Source organism: Rhizophagus irregularis, chromosome 28 (assembly GCF_026210795.1).
Source record: "Rhizophagus irregularis chromosome 28, complete sequence".
NCBI classification, from domain to species: Eukaryota; Fungi; Glomeromycota; class Glomeromycetes; order Glomerales; family Glomeraceae; genus Rhizophagus; species Rhizophagus irregularis.
Genome location: NC_089456.1, coordinates 65,477 through 84,308, shown reverse-complemented (window position 1 = coordinate 84,308; position 18,832 = coordinate 65,477). Strand labels below are relative to the sequence as shown.

General features: G+C 30.8%; 5 protein-coding genes across 5 annotated transcripts; 1 reads left to right on the top strand and 4 right to left on the bottom strand.

The window, feature by feature from the left end:
• Positions 1–5,137: 5,137 nt before the first annotated feature.
• On the top strand, positions 5,138–6,217 carry OCT59_018668 (uncharacterized protein; the record flags this gene model as incomplete). Its single annotated transcript, XM_066135541.1, has 5 exons — positions 5,138–5,151; positions 5,349–5,458; positions 5,558–5,732; positions 5,801–5,922; positions 6,000–6,217. 5 exons carry the CDS (start codon positions 5,138–5,140, stop codon positions 6,215–6,217), a joined length of 639 nt encoding a protein of 212 aa, XP_066004818.1.
• A 2,681-nt stretch (positions 6,218–8,898) lies between these two features.
• Positions 8,899–9,717, bottom strand: OCT59_018667 (uncharacterized protein; the record flags this gene model as incomplete). Its single annotated transcript, XM_066135540.1, has 2 exons — positions 8,899–9,553; positions 9,689–9,717. The coding sequence occupies 2 exons, from the start codon at positions 9,715–9,717 to the stop codon at positions 8,899–8,901; spliced, it is 684 nt and encodes a 227-aa protein (XP_066004817.1).
• A 2,574-nt stretch (positions 9,718–12,291) lies between these two features.
• OCT59_018666 (uncharacterized protein) lies at positions 12,292–13,027 on the bottom strand (the record flags this gene model as incomplete). Its single annotated transcript, XM_066135539.1, has 4 exons — positions 12,292–12,402; positions 12,489–12,691; positions 12,745–12,849; positions 12,934–13,027. The coding sequence occupies 4 exons, from the start codon at positions 13,025–13,027 to the stop codon at positions 12,292–12,294; spliced, it is 513 nt and encodes a 170-aa protein (XP_066004816.1).
• A 549-nt stretch (positions 13,028–13,576) lies between these two features.
• Positions 13,577–14,074, bottom strand: OCT59_018665 (uncharacterized protein; the record flags this gene model as incomplete). The annotated part of the gene is made up of 1 exon (XM_025328348.1): positions 13,577–14,074. The coding sequence occupies one exon, from the start codon at positions 14,072–14,074 to the stop codon at positions 13,577–13,579; it is 498 nt and encodes a 165-aa protein (XP_025167028.1).
• Positions 14,075–14,269: 195 nt separating this feature from the next.
• On the bottom strand, positions 14,270–15,382 carry OCT59_018664 (uncharacterized protein; the record flags this gene model as incomplete). Its single annotated transcript, XM_066135538.1, has 1 exon — positions 14,270–15,382. One exon carries the CDS (start codon positions 15,380–15,382, stop codon positions 14,270–14,272), a length of 1,113 nt encoding a protein of 370 aa, XP_066004815.1.
• Positions 15,383–18,832: the final 3,450 nt, after the last annotated feature.

The following is an 18,832-nucleotide window of genomic DNA, read 5'->3' as shown; positions in this document are numbered from 1 at the left end:
TGTATTAGGAGGTAAAAAGCAAACTTCAACATTAGAAAGAGTTAGATTTTCTAGCTTATGACTTGTACAATTATCAAGAAGTAATAAAACACGTTGCCTTCTGTGTTTTATGCCCACTTGATAATCAAATTCTTGAAGCCACTCTTGAAAAAGAGTTGTTAACATCCAGGCTTTAGAATTATTCCGATAAGTCATTGGTAAATTTCTGATATTGATGTTTTTAAAACATCGAGGATTTGCATATTTACCAATTATCAATGGCTTCAGTTTATATGAACCATCGGCATTTGAACATAAAGCAACAGAAAGGCGTTCTTTGCATTTTTTCTGTCCAGAAAGACGCTGTGTAACTAATGTTCGATCTGGTTCTAACCTAAAAAATAACTGATACATCAGATGATAATGAGCTAATACAAATAAAGAAAACTTGAATATTAAAAAAAATTACCGATAGAAAAGCCCAGTTTCGTCCATATTGTAAATTCGTTCGGGAGGATATTTGAAACATTTATTTCTAATTAATGGCAGAGCTTCAGCAATAGCATCTACGTCAGCTGAGTCTGCTTCTCCTTGAAGTTTTACCTGACGAATATTATTACGGTCTTTAAACTTTTGAAGCCAGCCAGAAGAAAATTGTAATGTTCCTGGAGGGACATTTAACTCATCAGCTAACTGTTTTGCTTTTTCAGTTAAAACACCATCACTCAAAATTGTTTTATGCTGATAATTTAATACAAATTCCTTTAATGCAAGCTCGAGTTCTGGAATAAGAACAGATTTATGGCGCTTTGCTTCTGAATTAGCAATTTCTGTACCAAGTCTCTTATTCTTACTTTTCAAAATTCTTGTAATTGTGGACTCATCAACTCTAACCCCCATTTTTCTTCTATCCAGTTCACATATTGGGTTCAAGTCTTTTTATTATCATAAGCATAAAGACAGAACTCATATTTTTGAAGGTCGGTTAAAGTGACTCTATTTTTCGGCATAACTATTTACCGGTATGAAGTTAATTAAACTGCGCGTACTATGCGTACTGCGCATACTACGCGCAATTATATAGGTTCAGTAATACATGTCTTAATTGACAACTTTTAGTAATTTTTATTAATATAAATAGACAAATAAGGAATAGAAAATCAATGTAATACATGTAATACATTAAATTAAATTGAGTATTTTGGTATCTATTTCACGTAAAAATCACGTGAGTGCATTTATAGAAAATTACACTATATAATTGAATTAAAAAAATTATTACACGTGTAGAACATGGAGGGTGTGCATTTAGCATTAAGTCCCAAGTTGGGACCAGGCAAAAGGATGCATTTGTAGAGGGTGTGCATTTATAGAGGGTGCATTTATAGAGAGTTGACTGTATAATATATGATAAGTAAGGTACGATTGATAAGATATAGGTACGATACAAAATTATGCTAATCATACTGATCATACTGATATACAATGGAAAATTTCAAACCTCTAGGTATTGTTAATCAAATAATACCTGTACTTTTAGCTTTTATTTGATTTGTGAAACATTTCTGCAGATGTAGTACCAAAAATGATTAGATTTCTTAAATCTCGATAATGATTTTGCTGATTTAAACTTTTTCTTTTTCGTCCTTAATTTTTTCCCAACTTATTAACTTTATTATTTTTATCATTTTTTTTTAAATTTTTAATAAAATGACTACACCATATGAATATATAAATTTAGATGAATTTGATGAGCTATTGAATTTTGATTCATTTGTAAGTTTAATTAATATTAAATTATCATTATATAAAAAAATTATAATAGATGTAAATAATAAATACATTTTATTTAGACAGCAAAAACTAACTTAGATGCAAAAGATGATACAGAATCTGAAATAGCAGTATTTACAAGGGATACTAAAATCTAGTGTTCCAAAAAAAAACCGATCTGATTCGTATCTGCGGATCTGATCCGAAACGGATCAGATTGGATCAGCTTTTTTATGATCCGTGATCTGATCCGAATCAAAAAAATTTGATCCGTTTCGGATCGAATCAAATCGGATCAGTTATTCATTCAAATCGGATCGGATCGGATCAGATTCGAACAGATTCGGATCGGATTCGGATCGGATCTGAATCTTAGAAAATAAAAAACGTTTTCGCGCAACGTTTTTTATTAAGACAATTAAAAACCGTTGCAAAACGGTTCTTTTTAGTTAAATAAACCGTTTCGCAACGGTTTATATTAAAATCATTAAAAAACCGTTGCGAAACGGTTTTTTTTAGTTAAATAAACCATTTCGCAACGGTTTTTTTTAGTTAAATAAACCGTTTCGCAACGGTTTTTTTTAGTTAAATAAACCGTTTCGCAACGGTTTTTTTTAGTTAAATAAACCGTTTCGCAACGGTTTTTTTTAGTTAAATAAACCGTTTCGCAACAGTTTTTATTAAAATAATTTAAAAAACCGTTGTGAAACGGTTCTCTTTAGTTAAATAAACCGTTTCGCAACGGTTTATATTAAAATTGTTAAAAAAACCGTTGCGAAATGGTTATTTTTAGTTAAATAAACCGTTTTGCAACGGTTTATATTAAAATAATTTAAAAACCGTTGTGAAATGGTTATTTTAAGTTAAATAAACCATTTCGCAACGGTTTATATTAAAATAATTTAAAAAACCGTTGCGAAATGGTTCTTTTTAGTAAATAAACCGTTTCGCAACGGTTTATATTAAAATTGTTAAAAAAACCGTTGCGAAACGGTTCCTTTTAGTTAAATAAACCGTTTTGCAATGGTTTTTATTAAAATTATTTAAAAAACCGTTGCAAAATGGTTATTTTAAGTTAAATAAACCGTTTCGCAACGGTTTATATTAAACTCATTAAAAGAAACCGTTGCAAAACGGTTCTTTTTAGTTAAATAAACCGTTTCGCAACGGTTTATATTAAAATTGTTAAAAAAACCGTTGCGAAACGGTTATTTTTAGTTAAATAAACCGTTTCGCAACGGTTATTTTTAGTTAAATAAACCGTTTCGCAATGGTTTATATTAAAATAATTTAAAAACCGTTGCGAAATAGTTATTTTAAGTTAAATAAACCGTTTCGCAACGGTTTATATTAAAATAATTTAAAAAACCGTTGCGAAACGGTTATTTTAAGTTAAATAAACCGTTTCACAACGGTTATTTTAAGTTAAATAAACCATTTCGCAACAGTTTATATTAAACTCATTAAAAGAAACTGTTGCAAAACGGTTCTTTTTAGTTAAATAAACCATTTCGCAACGGTTGATATTAAAATTGTTAAAAGAAACTGTTGCGAAACGGTTCTTTTTAGTTAAATAAACCGTTTCGCAACGGTTTATATTAAAATTGTTAAAAAAACCGTTGCAAAACGGTTCTTTTTTGTTAAATAAACCGTTGCAAAACGGTTCTTTTTTGTTAAATAAACCGTTGCAAAACGGTTCTTTTTTGTTAAATAAACCGTTGCAAAACGGTTCTTTTTTGTTAAATAAACCGTTGCAAAACGGTTCTTTTTTGTTAAATAAACCGTTGCAAAACGGTTCTTTTTTGTTAAATAAACCGTTTCGCAACGGTTTTCATTAAAATTATTTAAAAACCGTTGCGAAACGGTTATTTTAAGTTAAATAAACCGTTGCGAAACGGTTATTTTAAGTTAAATAAACCGTTTCGCAACGGTTATTTTAAGTTAAATAAACCGTTTCGCAACGGTTATTTTAAGTTAAATAAACCGTTTCGCAACGGTTATTTTAAGTTAAATAAACCGTTTCGCAACGGTTATTTTAAGTTAAATAAACCGTTTCGCAACGGTTATTTTAAGTTAAATAAACCGTTTCGCAACGGTTATTTTAAGTTAAATAAACCGTTTCGCAACGGTTTATATTAAACTCATTAAAAGAAACCGTTGCGAAACGGTTCTTTTTAGTTAAATAAACCGTTTCGCAACGGTTTATATTAAACTCATTAAAAGAAACCGTTGCAAAACGGTTCTTTTTAGTTAAATAAACCGTTTCGCAACGATTTATATTAAAATCATTGAAAACCCGTTGCGAAACGGTTCTTTTTAGTTAAATAAACCGTTTCGCAACGGTTTTTATTAAACCAATTTAAAAAACCGTTGCGAAACGGTTATTTTTAGTTAAATAAACCATTTCGCAACGGTTTATACTAAAATAATTTAAAAAACCGTTGCGAAACGGTTCTTTTTAGTTAAATAAACGTTTCGCAACGGTTTATATTAAATTCGTTAAAAAACCGTTTCGCAACGGTTTTTTTTCAAATAAAAAATGTTTCGCAACGGTTTTTTTTCAAATAAAAAATGTTTCGCAACGTTTTTTATTAAATAAATCTTTAAAAAAACGTTGCGAAACGTTTTTTTAATTTCTGATTCGGATCGGATTCAGATCAGATCGGTTTTATCCGAATTGGATTCAGACTGAATCGAATCAAGCTCATTTCGGATTCGGATCGGATCGGATCCAATTATTTTTTATCTGAATTCGGATCGGATCGGATCCAACTTTTTTTGATCTGAATTCGGATAAGATCGGATTCATCTCAAATCCGATCTGATTCGATCCGTTCAGAACACTACTAAAATCAAAGATGTTGGACACTCTTTAATTCCAATTGAATATCCAAAACATCAGAAGAAGGAGTTGTGTATATAAGGGATTCTTGGAGTGGTATATGATTTTTATCAAAATACTCAAGAAATAAAGAATTATATCCAAAAAATTAGTAAGTAAAAATGTTATTAATATATTTATTATTTACTTTACACATAATATAAAATAATTTAATATATATTTTTAGGCTTTTTTAATAATGGTCATATAATGATTTTATGTATGACTAATGAACAAGCAGCAAATGCATTGAATTTAAATATTCGAAGTTGATCTTTCATTTAAACGTGTTTATGGTGACATTAATGAATTCGAGTTTAATACATATGAAGAAAAATCTAGGACTAGTAAGTTAACTTTTAATTTTTCAATTTGATTTATTAATAATTCTTAATTAATTTAAATGCATTCTTTATAGTTTTAACATTTATAAAATTTCTACTAATATTGCAACTAAAGAGGCATATAAATTATCTAATAAGCCTTCCTATTTTCAGCATATATATGGCGATGGTTGGGTTTGTGTTTTAGCTGATTTAGATCAAGCCCAAGCTCTTAGATTAGGAAAGGCTATGAAAAAAATGGATTCTACATGAAAGCTAAAGAACATTTACAATATGTATTTAAATCATGTTGTATCCATTATAAAAGGTAAGATTTTTATATTTTTTAAATTAATAATATAACTTTTGCTAATAATTTTATAATTTTATAGAAATGTTGACCATTACCCTTATTGTGCAGATACAAAACATGATATGCTTGAAATTCTTAAAGCAAATTCTTCTAAAGAAATTAATCAAATATTTGGACAAATTAAAATGCGTAATGAAGATGATATACAAAATAAGTATATATTGTTTTGCTTTATTAGATTATCAATCATATTAATTATATTAATTTATGTCAATTTATTTTTTTTAGATTGGCTAGAATATTATCAAAAACCATGGGTTCTGGGTTCATTAACATATCATTATTCCTTAATGTCATATGAAGATTGGCAGACAACACCATTTAATACTAATATTGCTGAAAGTGCTCATGCAATGATTAATCGAACAGGCAAATCATTGAAATTAAAAATTGCAATTCTAAAGTAATTTTTTATTATCTGCATAATTATATAATAAATAATTTAATACCTATTTTATTTTTTATATTTAGAGGATGGAAACATGACGAGTGCATCTATAAAAGAATAAAAATACATCAACAAACAGGCATTCCTATGTCTAGTAAAGATAAAAGTGACTTTGGTAAAAAAATGCAAGCTAATAAAAGATTAGGTAAAGTAATAAACTTTATGATTTGATTGCTATTTATGATGGGTATTATCATATTTTAATGTTATAAAAAAAAATAGTTAAAAAACTATCCAAAAGAGCAACCAGTAAAGGAAAGCAACGCGCTTCAAAAAAGGCAAAGATTGATTATGATGATGATGACACTGAAATGGAAATTGAAGAGTGCAAGATCGCATTAGAAGAGAGGAAAATGCAACTCAAACAGAATGAAATTGATCTAAAATTAAAAGAGTTGCAGATTAAAAAGTTGGAAATGGAATTAAATAATAATCAATAAAATATGCTATTCTAAAAATTTGTATAAGATTTAATATGTATAATATAATATGTAGAGCTTTTTTTAAAAAAAAAAATATTTCAAATTTTAATATGCTACAGTTGAAGAATAATAATTATTAAAATCAAAATAATTAATGTAACAATATATTATAAAATAAATGTAAATAAAATAATTAATACATAAATTAGCAACTGTTTATACAAATCGAAATCTTTTTTATTAATTTTTACATAGATTTTAATTTCATTTTTCCTTTTAGACTTTTCAACATGTTTATTTTTTGGCAAGATTTATTGTATTACTGCGGTTTACAATATTTACAATACAGGTACGATATTTGTATGGCAGTTTGTACCGTACCTGTAACTTTGGTTGTATTAATATTATACAACCAAAGGTGTAAGTACAGTATGATGCACAAATGGATCTTCATACCGGTAAAAAAATGATCATACCGTAACAGAGTCAATCAATGATACCGTAACTATTTAAATAATACTGAATTAAATGCTGCTGTAAAAAATTTGGTGCTAGATGTGGAAGTAAATGTCATAGTGGAAAATCATGCAATAACAAAACTCAAAATTAATAATATGTACCAGATAAATTTATTACATTACTTTAGAATTTACATATAATTACAAAGATTTTTAAAATTGCTCTAATATTATAAATTTTAAAGTATGTATTTTAATTTGACACACAAATAATAAAATATGCATTTTAATTTAATACATAAATGATAAATTAATTTGACGCACATCAGACTCAAATTTCAATCTGTCGTATTATTTTTTATCTCATATTTACTAATTGGTCACCAGTGTTCTTTCCCATCACTGGACGTTAAATATGTGGAATACACAATATAAGAATTTTTAATTAAAAAAATAGTTGTATGTAATTATGTTAGATTTTATATTCAAAAATATTCAAAATATTCTATTCATACATCTTTACAAGCAAAATTAGTATTTGTCATAAACATTTTTAAAAAAAAGCAAAAAAATTCTGTTCAATAATTTAAAAAACAATTAGCATATTGTTAACGGTTTTTTGTCTAGTGGATTACCTGTAATCTTGTATATGGTATAATGCAATAGACCACTGAAAAAATTTGATATACGTATTCCTATAAATAATTCATAATACTCATTTATGGTAGTAATGGTACATTTAATGTAAATAATTATATCGTCTTTATATGGTAACACAACTTTTTCTCTCCTTGTTTTCCATTTTTAGATGTGTCACTATCAATAAGAACAAAAAATTTATACTAAGCATGGAAATCACTTTCCTGAACAAAAAATTCTAAACGTCTTATTGATTATAAGTTTTGTGTAATAGATGAAGCTAAACTAAACCCTTTTTTTAAGACATAACGTAACCATTTTAAGAATTTAAGTAAATGGTTAAGAATCATTGTGTTCAATTTTGGTATTGATCATTAACTAGTCGCTTCTTAATTAAGAAATTTGTTTCAGTTGAATTATATTTTTGATCATACGATTCCTAAAAGTAGACTAAATTTCACGTGATTCTGAAATAATTAAAACTTCATATGTTACAATATGAAATTTTTGTAAGGACAATTATCAAGGGGCGGATGAATTCTTGTTTACCATAAATATAATCTTCTTTTAAATGAAAATTTTTATAAATTCAAGTGTCATTAAAAAAAATTTTTTATAAAAAATGTTTGTTCTTAATAGGATATTATGGATACTTATTGTATCTTTAATTTTAGATGCCAGCTCTTTTTCCGCCTCCTGCACGATCTTTGATCTCATAGCGCATTTTCTTATTTGCATTAACCCATTCATTGTACTCTAGATTTACATCTCGCATGAACTTCTCAAAAGTTCTTTTATTATAATCGAGCAGGTGCTGGGATAGTACTTTAAGCTCATTCATAACCCAGCGATTATTCTCTTCCTCGTGATTATACTTTAGCGCCTCCGGCCAAGTGATATTATCAGTTTGAGTATCATTATCTGAGACAAATATAAATGGTATTTTTTTGAATGATGTTAAGCACTCCAGCCAACTTTGGGTTCGTCTCTGGCGCATTAATCTTTTCTAATATCTAATAGCTTCATGTTTTAAAAACAACTCTACAATTGGATTAATTTCACTGGCCTCTTTCTCAGATAATGGTTTATGTTTCCGTGATATGATACGAATCCATGCCTCATTTATTAGGGAAGCTGGTAATTTTGCTAGCAATTCAGAATATGCCTGGTTAAATACCATTATATATTTATACATTACGCAAAAAATATGGAATTTCATGGAATTTCAAAAAATAAACCACCAGGGTCAGTTTTATTATAATACAAATAATACATTTATGGCCTTTTTATAAATAAGAAGAAACATGCTAGATGGATCAAAAATTTATGTCACACATGCCTAGGCTATAAGGTGTGGACAATATATTATTTTATTAAGGCAATATTTGGGATCTGGGTTAAGGATTAATCTGGAAAATTCAGCAGGTGATACATTTCATGTATAGCGTCTTTGACCAATTTTACTAGGGATCATGTATGCAGATTATTTAGCGTAAAAAATAAAGAATAAGTTATACATTGCACCTTTGGCTAAATAATATTAATTTTCAGTTAAAAGCAATAGTCTATAATTAAGATATTTCTCGGAATCAGTCAAGTCAGTTAGACAATTGTAATTGGTGTTCCATCCCTTAATCTCAACGCAGTGCCTTTTGGCTGTTTTGCATACCGAGACGAGATAAATATTCTGCCTGTATCATTTTTGCAATTCGATAACTGATAAAAAGTTAGTGAAATCATTTCTTGCTTGGCAGGTGAAATATAAGCTGGCTCAAATTTTGGAGCACTTGGCATAGTATTTTCTGCTATAGTTACTTTGGCTGAAAGGTAAGTTTTATAGCTGACTGAACGAGTAACATAATCATATGATACCGAGGCCAACTTATCCTTTTCTGAGTGTAAGGTAGATTGGGAGAAAAGCTCTAGATGGAGACGATTAATTTTAGCCTCTTCTTGTAATATGTATTGTTTATATTGCCAGATCTGAAATTCCCTTGTATTAATAGGTTTAAGAATTTCATTTCTTTTTGCATGTTCATTCGAAATAGTATTTCCAGAAATACATCTCTTCAAGTGGTTATCTCCATAGCGATCCTCAAAAAGACTATTTGCAGGTGTGAAAACTAAGGAGTTACATACACTGCAATATATATAATTGGTTGGACAATTATGAATCCTATCATCTACATATAGCTCTCCATAAATTGTAATATATCCATTCTTAGAAAGGATTCTTGGGTTCTCTTCTAGTATTTTCCTAAATGGATCACGAATACGAGAGCATCACATTTCTGGTGTTTCATGATCATGTCTTTCTGCTAAAGAGATTATAGCAACAATAATTCTTATTTATTCTTCAGAGCATCTGATACTATTGTGTGCATGAATTAACTTGGAATAGGCTTTACTATCTAAATCCATATTAGCGTTTTGGTAGATTATAACAGAATATAACGATTTTATTGATTTATACTGTTTTTAGCAATTTTAGCCAATTTAGCAATAGTATACTCAAATAAATATCAGATTCATTTTTATTTAGATTTACTGGTTAAAAGATTTATAGCAGTTTTAATGGTTTATACCGACTTTATTGATTTGTAGCCGATTTAGAGAGACTACACACTACTAAATCCAAATTCATTTTTATTCGATTACAAGCATACCGGGATTTATATAGGACCATCTCTCGGCTAAGCTAATTTTATATTTACATATATGCATATGCACAGCGCCTTACAAAGTGCCTTAATGGCTCAGCTAAATTGGTTTGTGACATGATATACAAAATATCGTATCACATGAGATCTCCCTAGTTTCCTGCCAGTTCCTTGATAGTTCTAGAAGAGTTCCAGGAGCTAGCGAGTTTCTATGCACAGCGCCTTATTCGAAGAACGCCTCTGGCCTGGCTAAATCACGAGATGATCGGCCCTGTAAAAAAATTATACAGACTATCACGCAAATCATACATCATTTTGCAAGTAGCATACATTGATTAAAAAACATTAGGAGATTAAAAAAGGAGAAAAGCCCGATATGGGCGAACTTTATTATTATATACGGCTAAAATTTATTTCAGAGAATGTGAACTGAGTTTATAACGTCACATGTGTGGCGCAGTAAATATTATTTTGCAAACCTAACCAAGATATGGTCGATATCATTCTGGCTTAATTTTGATATAGATGCTACTGAGAAAGATTTTATCCTTTGAATCATATGCTCGCCTATTTCACTAAAGAGATCATAAATCTTTAGAGCCCATTCTTTTTTCTTCTGAAATAGGTCATCACTAACTGAGTTTGGAAGCTGATTTCAAACTTCTTTATTTACCAATGCCTGAGCTGTTCGCTTAGGATTATTTTTCTTGTAATGATCATAATGATCCTCAAGTGCTTTTCCAAAATTATAATATGATTTGATGACATTTTGTTTTGCAATCTCTTCCTCCCCTTCCATATTAATGATTGTATTGTACAGATAAAAGAAATCCCCAGTTCCCTTTTCTATAACTTCAGAATCCTGAGATGTTTCAGAGAATAATTTTTCAATAAGTTTTTTTAGCGTACCTGATACTTTCTTCTCACCTGCCTTTTTCACTTTCTTGCTAGACGATTTTTTGGTTGATTCGTCTGAATCATTAGGTCATTTTTTCAGCATATCGATCACTCGAACCCAGGGTTCTCAAATCATCAGTTTCCATATCATCGGCTGAAGTACAGGTAGAACATCTTTTCGTAGATCGTTAATGCAATCTAAATGCACAGCATGATTGCAGGATAAAAAGACGGTGTCTTTTGAAAACTCTATGGAAATTTCTTCAAAGCATTTCTCACATACAGTAGCTCTCAAAAGATTTGCATTACCGAAAAAAAAATTTTTAATTTTTAATATCTCATGACCTAATCATGATTAACGACTGAAATTTAATAATCTAAAAATAGAAAACTCAGGCTATCTAAAAATAAAGTTTCACGTTAATTGATTGGCTAGTTTTCTAATCACATGATATTTAATCCAAAAACCCTGATGCATTTCTTTTGATCGGGATTGATCTTCTTCAAAAATTAAATTTTTACAAGAATTAGCCATACTTTTTATGATAAATTAAATGACAAATTAAGTAATATATGACTAATATTATTAAATAATTTTAAAAAAAATCAGCAATTCCAGTAATTTGTTCTTTATCTATTTAAATAATATACACAATAATTACTATGTTACTTATAAATTTAGTATAAAGTTTATTGCAAATAAAATGTTAAGGAGAATTCCTATGACAAACCCATAGCAAAATTTAAGTTCTCCTTATTAAGAGGATTAATCAGAGCTAAATTTCGCGCATATCGGACCAGTAGATGCGCAGAAATTAAGTGTTAAAGATCACCAATAATTTTCATTTTACATATTAAAATGATCTACCTCATATGTAAAATGAAAATTATTGGTTATTTTTAACACTTAATTTCTGCGCATCTATTGGTCTGATATGTGCGAAATTTAGCTCTGATTAATCCTCTTAACAAGGAGAATTTAAATTTTGCTATGGTTTTGTCATAGGAATTCTCCTTAACATTTTATTTGCAATAAACTTTATACCAAATTTATAAGTTACATAGTAATTATTGTGTATATTATTTAAATAAATAAAGAACAAATTACTGGAATTGCTAAATTTTTTTAAAATTATTTAATAATATTAGTCATATATTACTTAATTTGTCACTTAATTTATCATAAAAAGTATGGCTAATTCTTGTAAAAATTTAATTTTTGAAGAAGATCAACCCCGATCAAAAGAAATGCATCAAGGCTTTTGGATTAAATGTCATGTGATTAGAGAACCAGCCAATCAATTAACGCGAAACTTTATATTTAGATAGCTCGAGTATTCTATTTTTAGATTTTTAAATTTCAGTCGTTAACTATGATTAGCTCATGAGATATTAAAAATTAAAAATTTTTTTTTCGGTGATGCAAATCTTTTGAGAGTCACTGTATAGGGCGTTGGATTTGTCTGCTAGAGAGTTCCTTCGAAATCAAGTCATCCAAATTTTCGGGATTACCAGGTGTAGTGCTAACAACCTCAATAGGGCTAGTTACCTGGTCAGAAGTTTCTTTAATGTGTACTAAAACTTATAATTAAAGTTTTAAACCCTAATTTTTTAATTTTAATTTACAATTCAAACCTTGTAATCACACCCATTATCAATGACACGCTTAGTAGTTACCATCTTTCTTTTTTTACTGCGTGGCAGACTTTTCTGATTAACTGGAAGTTGTATGGCACCAGGCATCTCTTTGAAAATGTGGTTCAATTTATCGTCGCTATACTCTTTTCCATATGCCTTTATTTCCTGGTTGTATACGGTCACCCAATCATTTTTGTGATCTAAGAATTCCCTCTTTCGAGTGCGTTGTAAAAGAATATAATGTCGCGCCTACTTTGAACATCAATATTAGACCCGGTACCAGTGATCTGGTGGAAACAATATCTCCTCATATATTCCGGCATTGAGGGGGGCCAGCTAAAGTTATTATTCGTATAAGCTATAAATAGATCAAGAAAATAAACATCAAGACACTACTATATATATTGCCATTATGCTATTCAAGAAATAAAAGTTTTATTACCAAGAAACGTTTCCATTTGACCAGGCCTATCTTCATACTTTGAGAGAGTTTGAGACGTTTCAGGTAGATTTTGAACTGGCTTAAGAGATCCCATTACTCGAGATAAAATAAAAAGTCTAAAGAGGCTGGCTATTCTAAAATCAATTGACAGGATTACTCGAGATATAGCTGACACCTGACGCCTAAAGACAGACGTTAAGTGATCTTAGTATGAATGCTTTTGACAGTACAGTACGTGTTTATTATATATTTATTTGGAAAAGATTTATACCCAGCAAACGAGACTGCAAATGGAAGCCAAATTGGAACGAGCGCAATAATTGTGCAATTTACAAAAAGAAAAACAAAGAATACGAGAGGAAGTAATATAATAAACAAGAAAGCAATTTTTTTAGTTGCAGTAGGATCAATGGGAATAGACATGACGAATTTGGTATATATCTTATAATTTTTTTTTTGTACATACTACGGACGATAGTAACGCCACCAATTTTTTACATATTTATATAAAATCTATTGTCGCACAGATTAATTTAGTGGGACACTAGAGTGGACACTGGACACTAGTGGAACTAATTTATAAAAAAAATAAAAAAAAATAAAATACACCGTTTTTTCAGGTGATCGGTCTCACATGATCAGCCTATGCTACGAATGCGAACTTGAATTTATCACTTGAACTGTTGCAGGTAAGACAATATTCTGTTCCATTTCTATGCCATTCGCCATGTAATCCATAATTCCCATGCTTTCCATCGCAGATAGGGTATGGTGAGCTCCACGGCTGAGGTGATGTAAAATCATAATTATCAATCCCTCTGAAACTATTTCTGAATTTCAAGTATGGGAAGTGCTCTAAGACGGATTTGATAATTAATTCTGGATCAGGTCTGACTTCAAAAGTTATAGGCCCTTTTTCTTCACATTGCTCAGAAGAAGATAAATAGGATACTTTATTTTCTGGCTTCAAATTTATGAGAAGGCAATCTTCTGATAATTGCCATGGCTCATACCCAGTTTCTTTTTTATATTTTTTGTATAAATTGGAACGAATCTTATCTGTCAAAATACTTGGCAAACCAGTTAATTTGGCATGCCAATCCAGATATTTGGGAGTTAATATTTTATCGGACTTGGCCATGTTGCCTTTTTCTATAATTGCAAATCAATCTAATTAGGTAATAGTTGACAGGTGTAAAAAAATAATAATAAAGCAAATGTAGTCACAAAGTGACCTGACTAGGCAACTATTTCAATTTCACGCTGTTCGCATTTAATAAAATAAGATCCAGTTTTATATATGCATGCTTTCATGCTTTCTCAAATCGTCATTGCTTTAACTTGCATAATGGGCATGATGTCTCATTGTAATACCATAATAATCAAAATTTTCACTACTAAATTCTCTATATAAATTTGGATATTGATCCAATGTCTTGTTGCAAAAATAGGATCGGTCATAAGTTGGCTTAGATTGACTGGAGGAAGATATAGATAATACATTTGCTGATGTACTTACCTCAGCCTTAATCTGATCGTTCTCTGAAGGAACAGTTTTTATTAAAGTCATATGACTCTGATGATCACTAGTATATTTTTTTACTTGATCTATGACATTTTGGATTTGTGCATTAGTCAGTTTCGAAATCTCAGTTGCGCTATATGAGACTAGCTTAATTTTATCTAGTCCAATCCCATTTTTCCCAAATAACATAAGATGTTTTCTAGCCTTATGAGTTTTCTTGCGCAAATTAGCTTGTGTGATTTTAGTAGGGAGAAATGGTTTCATTTCCTTGTAAATCATTGATCTTACCGTTTTATCCTTAATTCTACCATCAGCCATAAGAGCATCAACCTTGCTCTCAAATTCAAAGGAATAATTGTACCAGTCTAATATTTCCTGCTGACTGGATTTTATTGCTGTTTCAAATAAATAAGATAAGTGTTGGGCAGAACCTGAAATCAAATTCTCTAAACTAACGCAAGAGCTGATGATTTTGGTAGAGCTGACATTATCTTCAGGTGATAAGGATGAATATAATTCATGTATTAGGCCTTGTTCTACGATTTGATTTTCATCAAGCGATTCCTCTGGAATCATGTCATCGTCTTGCTCCACAGATACTTCAGTTTTTGAAGTCACATGACTTTGATCATTCCCTGAGAAAACAGTTTTTATATTGCGAGAAATAAGTGAGTCCTGAGCAATCGATTCACGATGAAGTTTCTCCTCTTGCTTTCTCTCTCTAATCTCATCACTAATCTTTTTCTTATGCACCTCATCCAAGAAATCATCCATTTTCTTATCTTTCAATGACTCAGTGTTGGAATTATCACTAAATGCGTCACCAGAGGTAACTGCTCGTCCTACTTCATTATTTAGCTGGTCTACTACAGAATCAGATACCTGAATATTACCAAAAGGTGCTTCGCTAGTATTTGAATTCATTGTGTTAGTGTTCAAATCTATAGTATTATTGTTCTGCCATTTCATGAAACCATTTCCTTAGAAATATTATCTGATTGAAGGAAGGTTAGCTCTTTGTTTTCTTTGTTATTATTCCTTAGTTTCACTATTTCAGCCTTAATCTCAGTAATCTCAACATTACACCTAACATTCTTAGCTGAAGAATCTGTCTTGTTTTTCTCCAACTCCTCGATCCTGATCTTGAGCTTGGCATTCTCAGCATATGCCTCTTGTTCTCTTTCACACCCTGTTTTAGAAGTTTGGCAATCTTGGCCTTAAGTTCAGTTCTCTCAATCTCAATCTCAGCAAACTTCCTTCTAAGTTCAGGTATCTTGATATTCTTATCCTTAAGCTCATCATTTTTGACCTTAATCTCAGCAAACTTCTTCCTAAGTTCGCCAATCTCAGCTAAGAGCTTGGCATTTAATTCCCTTAATGAATCGTTTGATTGAGTGTTTGACATCGATAAATTTTATACAAGAACGGAAATATTCAAAAGTTCGTTAGTATATATAGAAACAGTCAAGTAAAATATATAGGTTATTTCAGCTGGTCGTTCCCCAAGGGAACAGTTTTTGCCAAAAAATTTTTTTATTATTACATGCGAAAAATAAATACAAATGTTGGTTAGCAAGCTAACCCGATACATGACGTCTATGCTAGTCTTATATACAATTATTTTTTCTTGATTATCTCTTCTACACAGCGCTTCTTATTTGCGGGTTCCTCACTACCTATTGCTCTATCTTTTAATAATCCTACGATCACTTCTAAAACCCTCTTCACATTCTTACGCAATTTTGTATCATTTTTGAGAATGTCTTCTGTTAGTGAAATTCGGTATTCAGTCCTGCTTGTACTATAGATACCTTCAGTGCTGTGAAGAATGAAGTACCAGTCAGTTCCAGTACTGACTATACCATAGACGTAGTCGTAGTCAGGATCGAATACATCATCCACCTTTCTTTTTTTCTTATTCATATTTATATTCATCTGAGGGAAATAGAAAAGTAAGTTAGCAATAGCCCATGATCATCCTATAGCAAGCGAGCTAGTAGAATTTGTCATATTTATATCGCAAGCACTTCGGCATTGTAGTAAGTTTTGGCAGATACCTATAGTTGCTTGATTCTGTTTGCCTTCAGTTATGCAAATTATTTCCTCCAGTAAGGTTGCTTGTCTAAACCTCTTCAAAATCCTACGATTAGTTTCGTCAAAATTTTACTATAGATTTATTATAGTTTTGGCAGAGTTTTGGCAGTTTTGGCATTTATAATAAGTTTCGGCAGTTTCGCCTTTCTCCAAAGTTTCGCCAGTTTTTTAATATAACTTTAATATAGTTTTGGCAGAATTTCACTTTTCGGCAAAATGCCATCTTGCCTAAACCCCTAGGTTTCGGCAAGCAACCTTATCCTTCAGCATCTCGCTGATAATTTTTTTGATGGCATAGTCGACACAGCCTGTGTTTTCTTCACCAATTATATTTGCCTGAGGTGTGATTACCAAGTCGCCGAGAATACTTACAGCTGTATGTAAGATCGTTGAAATATACTCGCACTGCATAGCTTCGTTACTATCTACAACTGGATCCATATTTTTTATTCTACAAAGGATGTCATCAATACATAGCTTAAATTCGGGAGCGCTTTCGTTGATAGTGTGGATGGCTATATTATGATATGTGAGCTCGAAATATATAAAAAAGAACTCCTTTAATCTGATATTACTTACGTGGTATGAACTGTGGAATGCGAGTTATATCCCTGCTAACAATTCCATATTTCTCCAACACCTCACTCAACTCTTTCTTAGTTTTGTACAAGGAGAATAACCTCAACTTTTTATCTTTACACTCCTTAGCGAACTTCACGAGTCTCTTAGCTGGTCCTAATTTCATTCCATGTTGCTCAAGTTCTTTCTGAGTCAAGTCGAAGAAGTCTTGCCAACCCACTCTCTCATTTCGATTATATCAAAGTCATCTTTCACAAGGTTTATCTATAAGCTTGGCTGTGTCATATTTTTTAATTTCATCAGCCAGCGAGGCTGTCTCATTTTCAGCAACAGTAATGGAATTGGAAGCTGGAGTATAAGGTGTACTAGTTTCAGATATAGTGTTACGTTTTTATAGGGATATTTGACTCAGACAAAAAAATAGTGTTACTTTCCGAAGTGAGATAAAATTTTATTTCTGGGATGGGAAAGAGAATCCCTATAAAAAATCTGATCCATATTTTATCTTTTCATGTTTTTTCTGTGAATGTATCATTTTCATGGAATTAATAGCCTTAAATTATGGAAATTTTCATCTCGCTAACACGGATATCCGTGAATGTATCATTTTCACAGAATTTTTACAAAAGACATGGAGAAATAATGGAAATATTCAGATAAAAATTTTTTATAGGGAATACTGGCCATTAATATAGGTTTTTATGTAGCACAGGCATTGCATCATCACACATGACCCGTTTCTCATATACGTTCGATAAAATAATACTTTATTTATGAAATAAAACGTTGCCGGAACCTGATCTACAATACATAAAAATTGCGACTATACTTCGTGACTCAGGCCTATTGCTACATGATAATGAAATATAGATAAAAAAATCTAATTATCTTTGCTTAGTACTTCCAGCACCCTTTCAGCGGGAGGGTACACGATAACATTGATTCCCTTTTTACCACCAAAGATACATTTGGGTTGTATAAAAAATGAGTAAAAATGGTGTCTTGCAGTTCGATTCTTATTGCACCTTCTACTTCAAATTCACTGATGTTTCTTAAGCTGTTAATTATGACACTATCAGCTATAAATGCGACCCTATATAAAGCCAAATTGGTTAAATCTATATCTTGAAATCGATCTAGATGACAGGTTCTGATTGCCTTCGCGAGAGAAGAGACACTATTGTTGTTAGCATTAGATATCATTATTTCAAAAATATCGTTCACTTCCTCGTCAGAAATGAGACAATTGAGAGTAATATCCCCACCAGCGAGAAACTTGTCAAGCTTGTCAGGAGTCTTGGTCTTATCAGATTCCTTAGTCTTATCAGACATCTTGCTTTCCTAAATATAAGGTCCATAGTGAGAAAACTCGCTCCCATACATACATAACTTCTAGCATATACATACTTTATTTTGCATTATTTTACGGAAAAGTTTTTGCAGAAAGTTGGCTAAATTTCCACATACCCTACATGCTTTATATCTGACTGGGAAAAAGAGCGCCAAGCTGAAGTTAAGGAGATAAGAATAGTGATTAGCATTGTTGTATGATGCCAAGAGTTCTTTGAAGGCACATGCAAATGGAATCTTCATACCTTTTCACATGGAGATCTACCAGAGAGACGCAAAGGTAGTTAGTTCTTGTAGATCTCGAAATTCCAAAGTCCTCACCTTTCATAACATATGCTTTTACTGTAACTA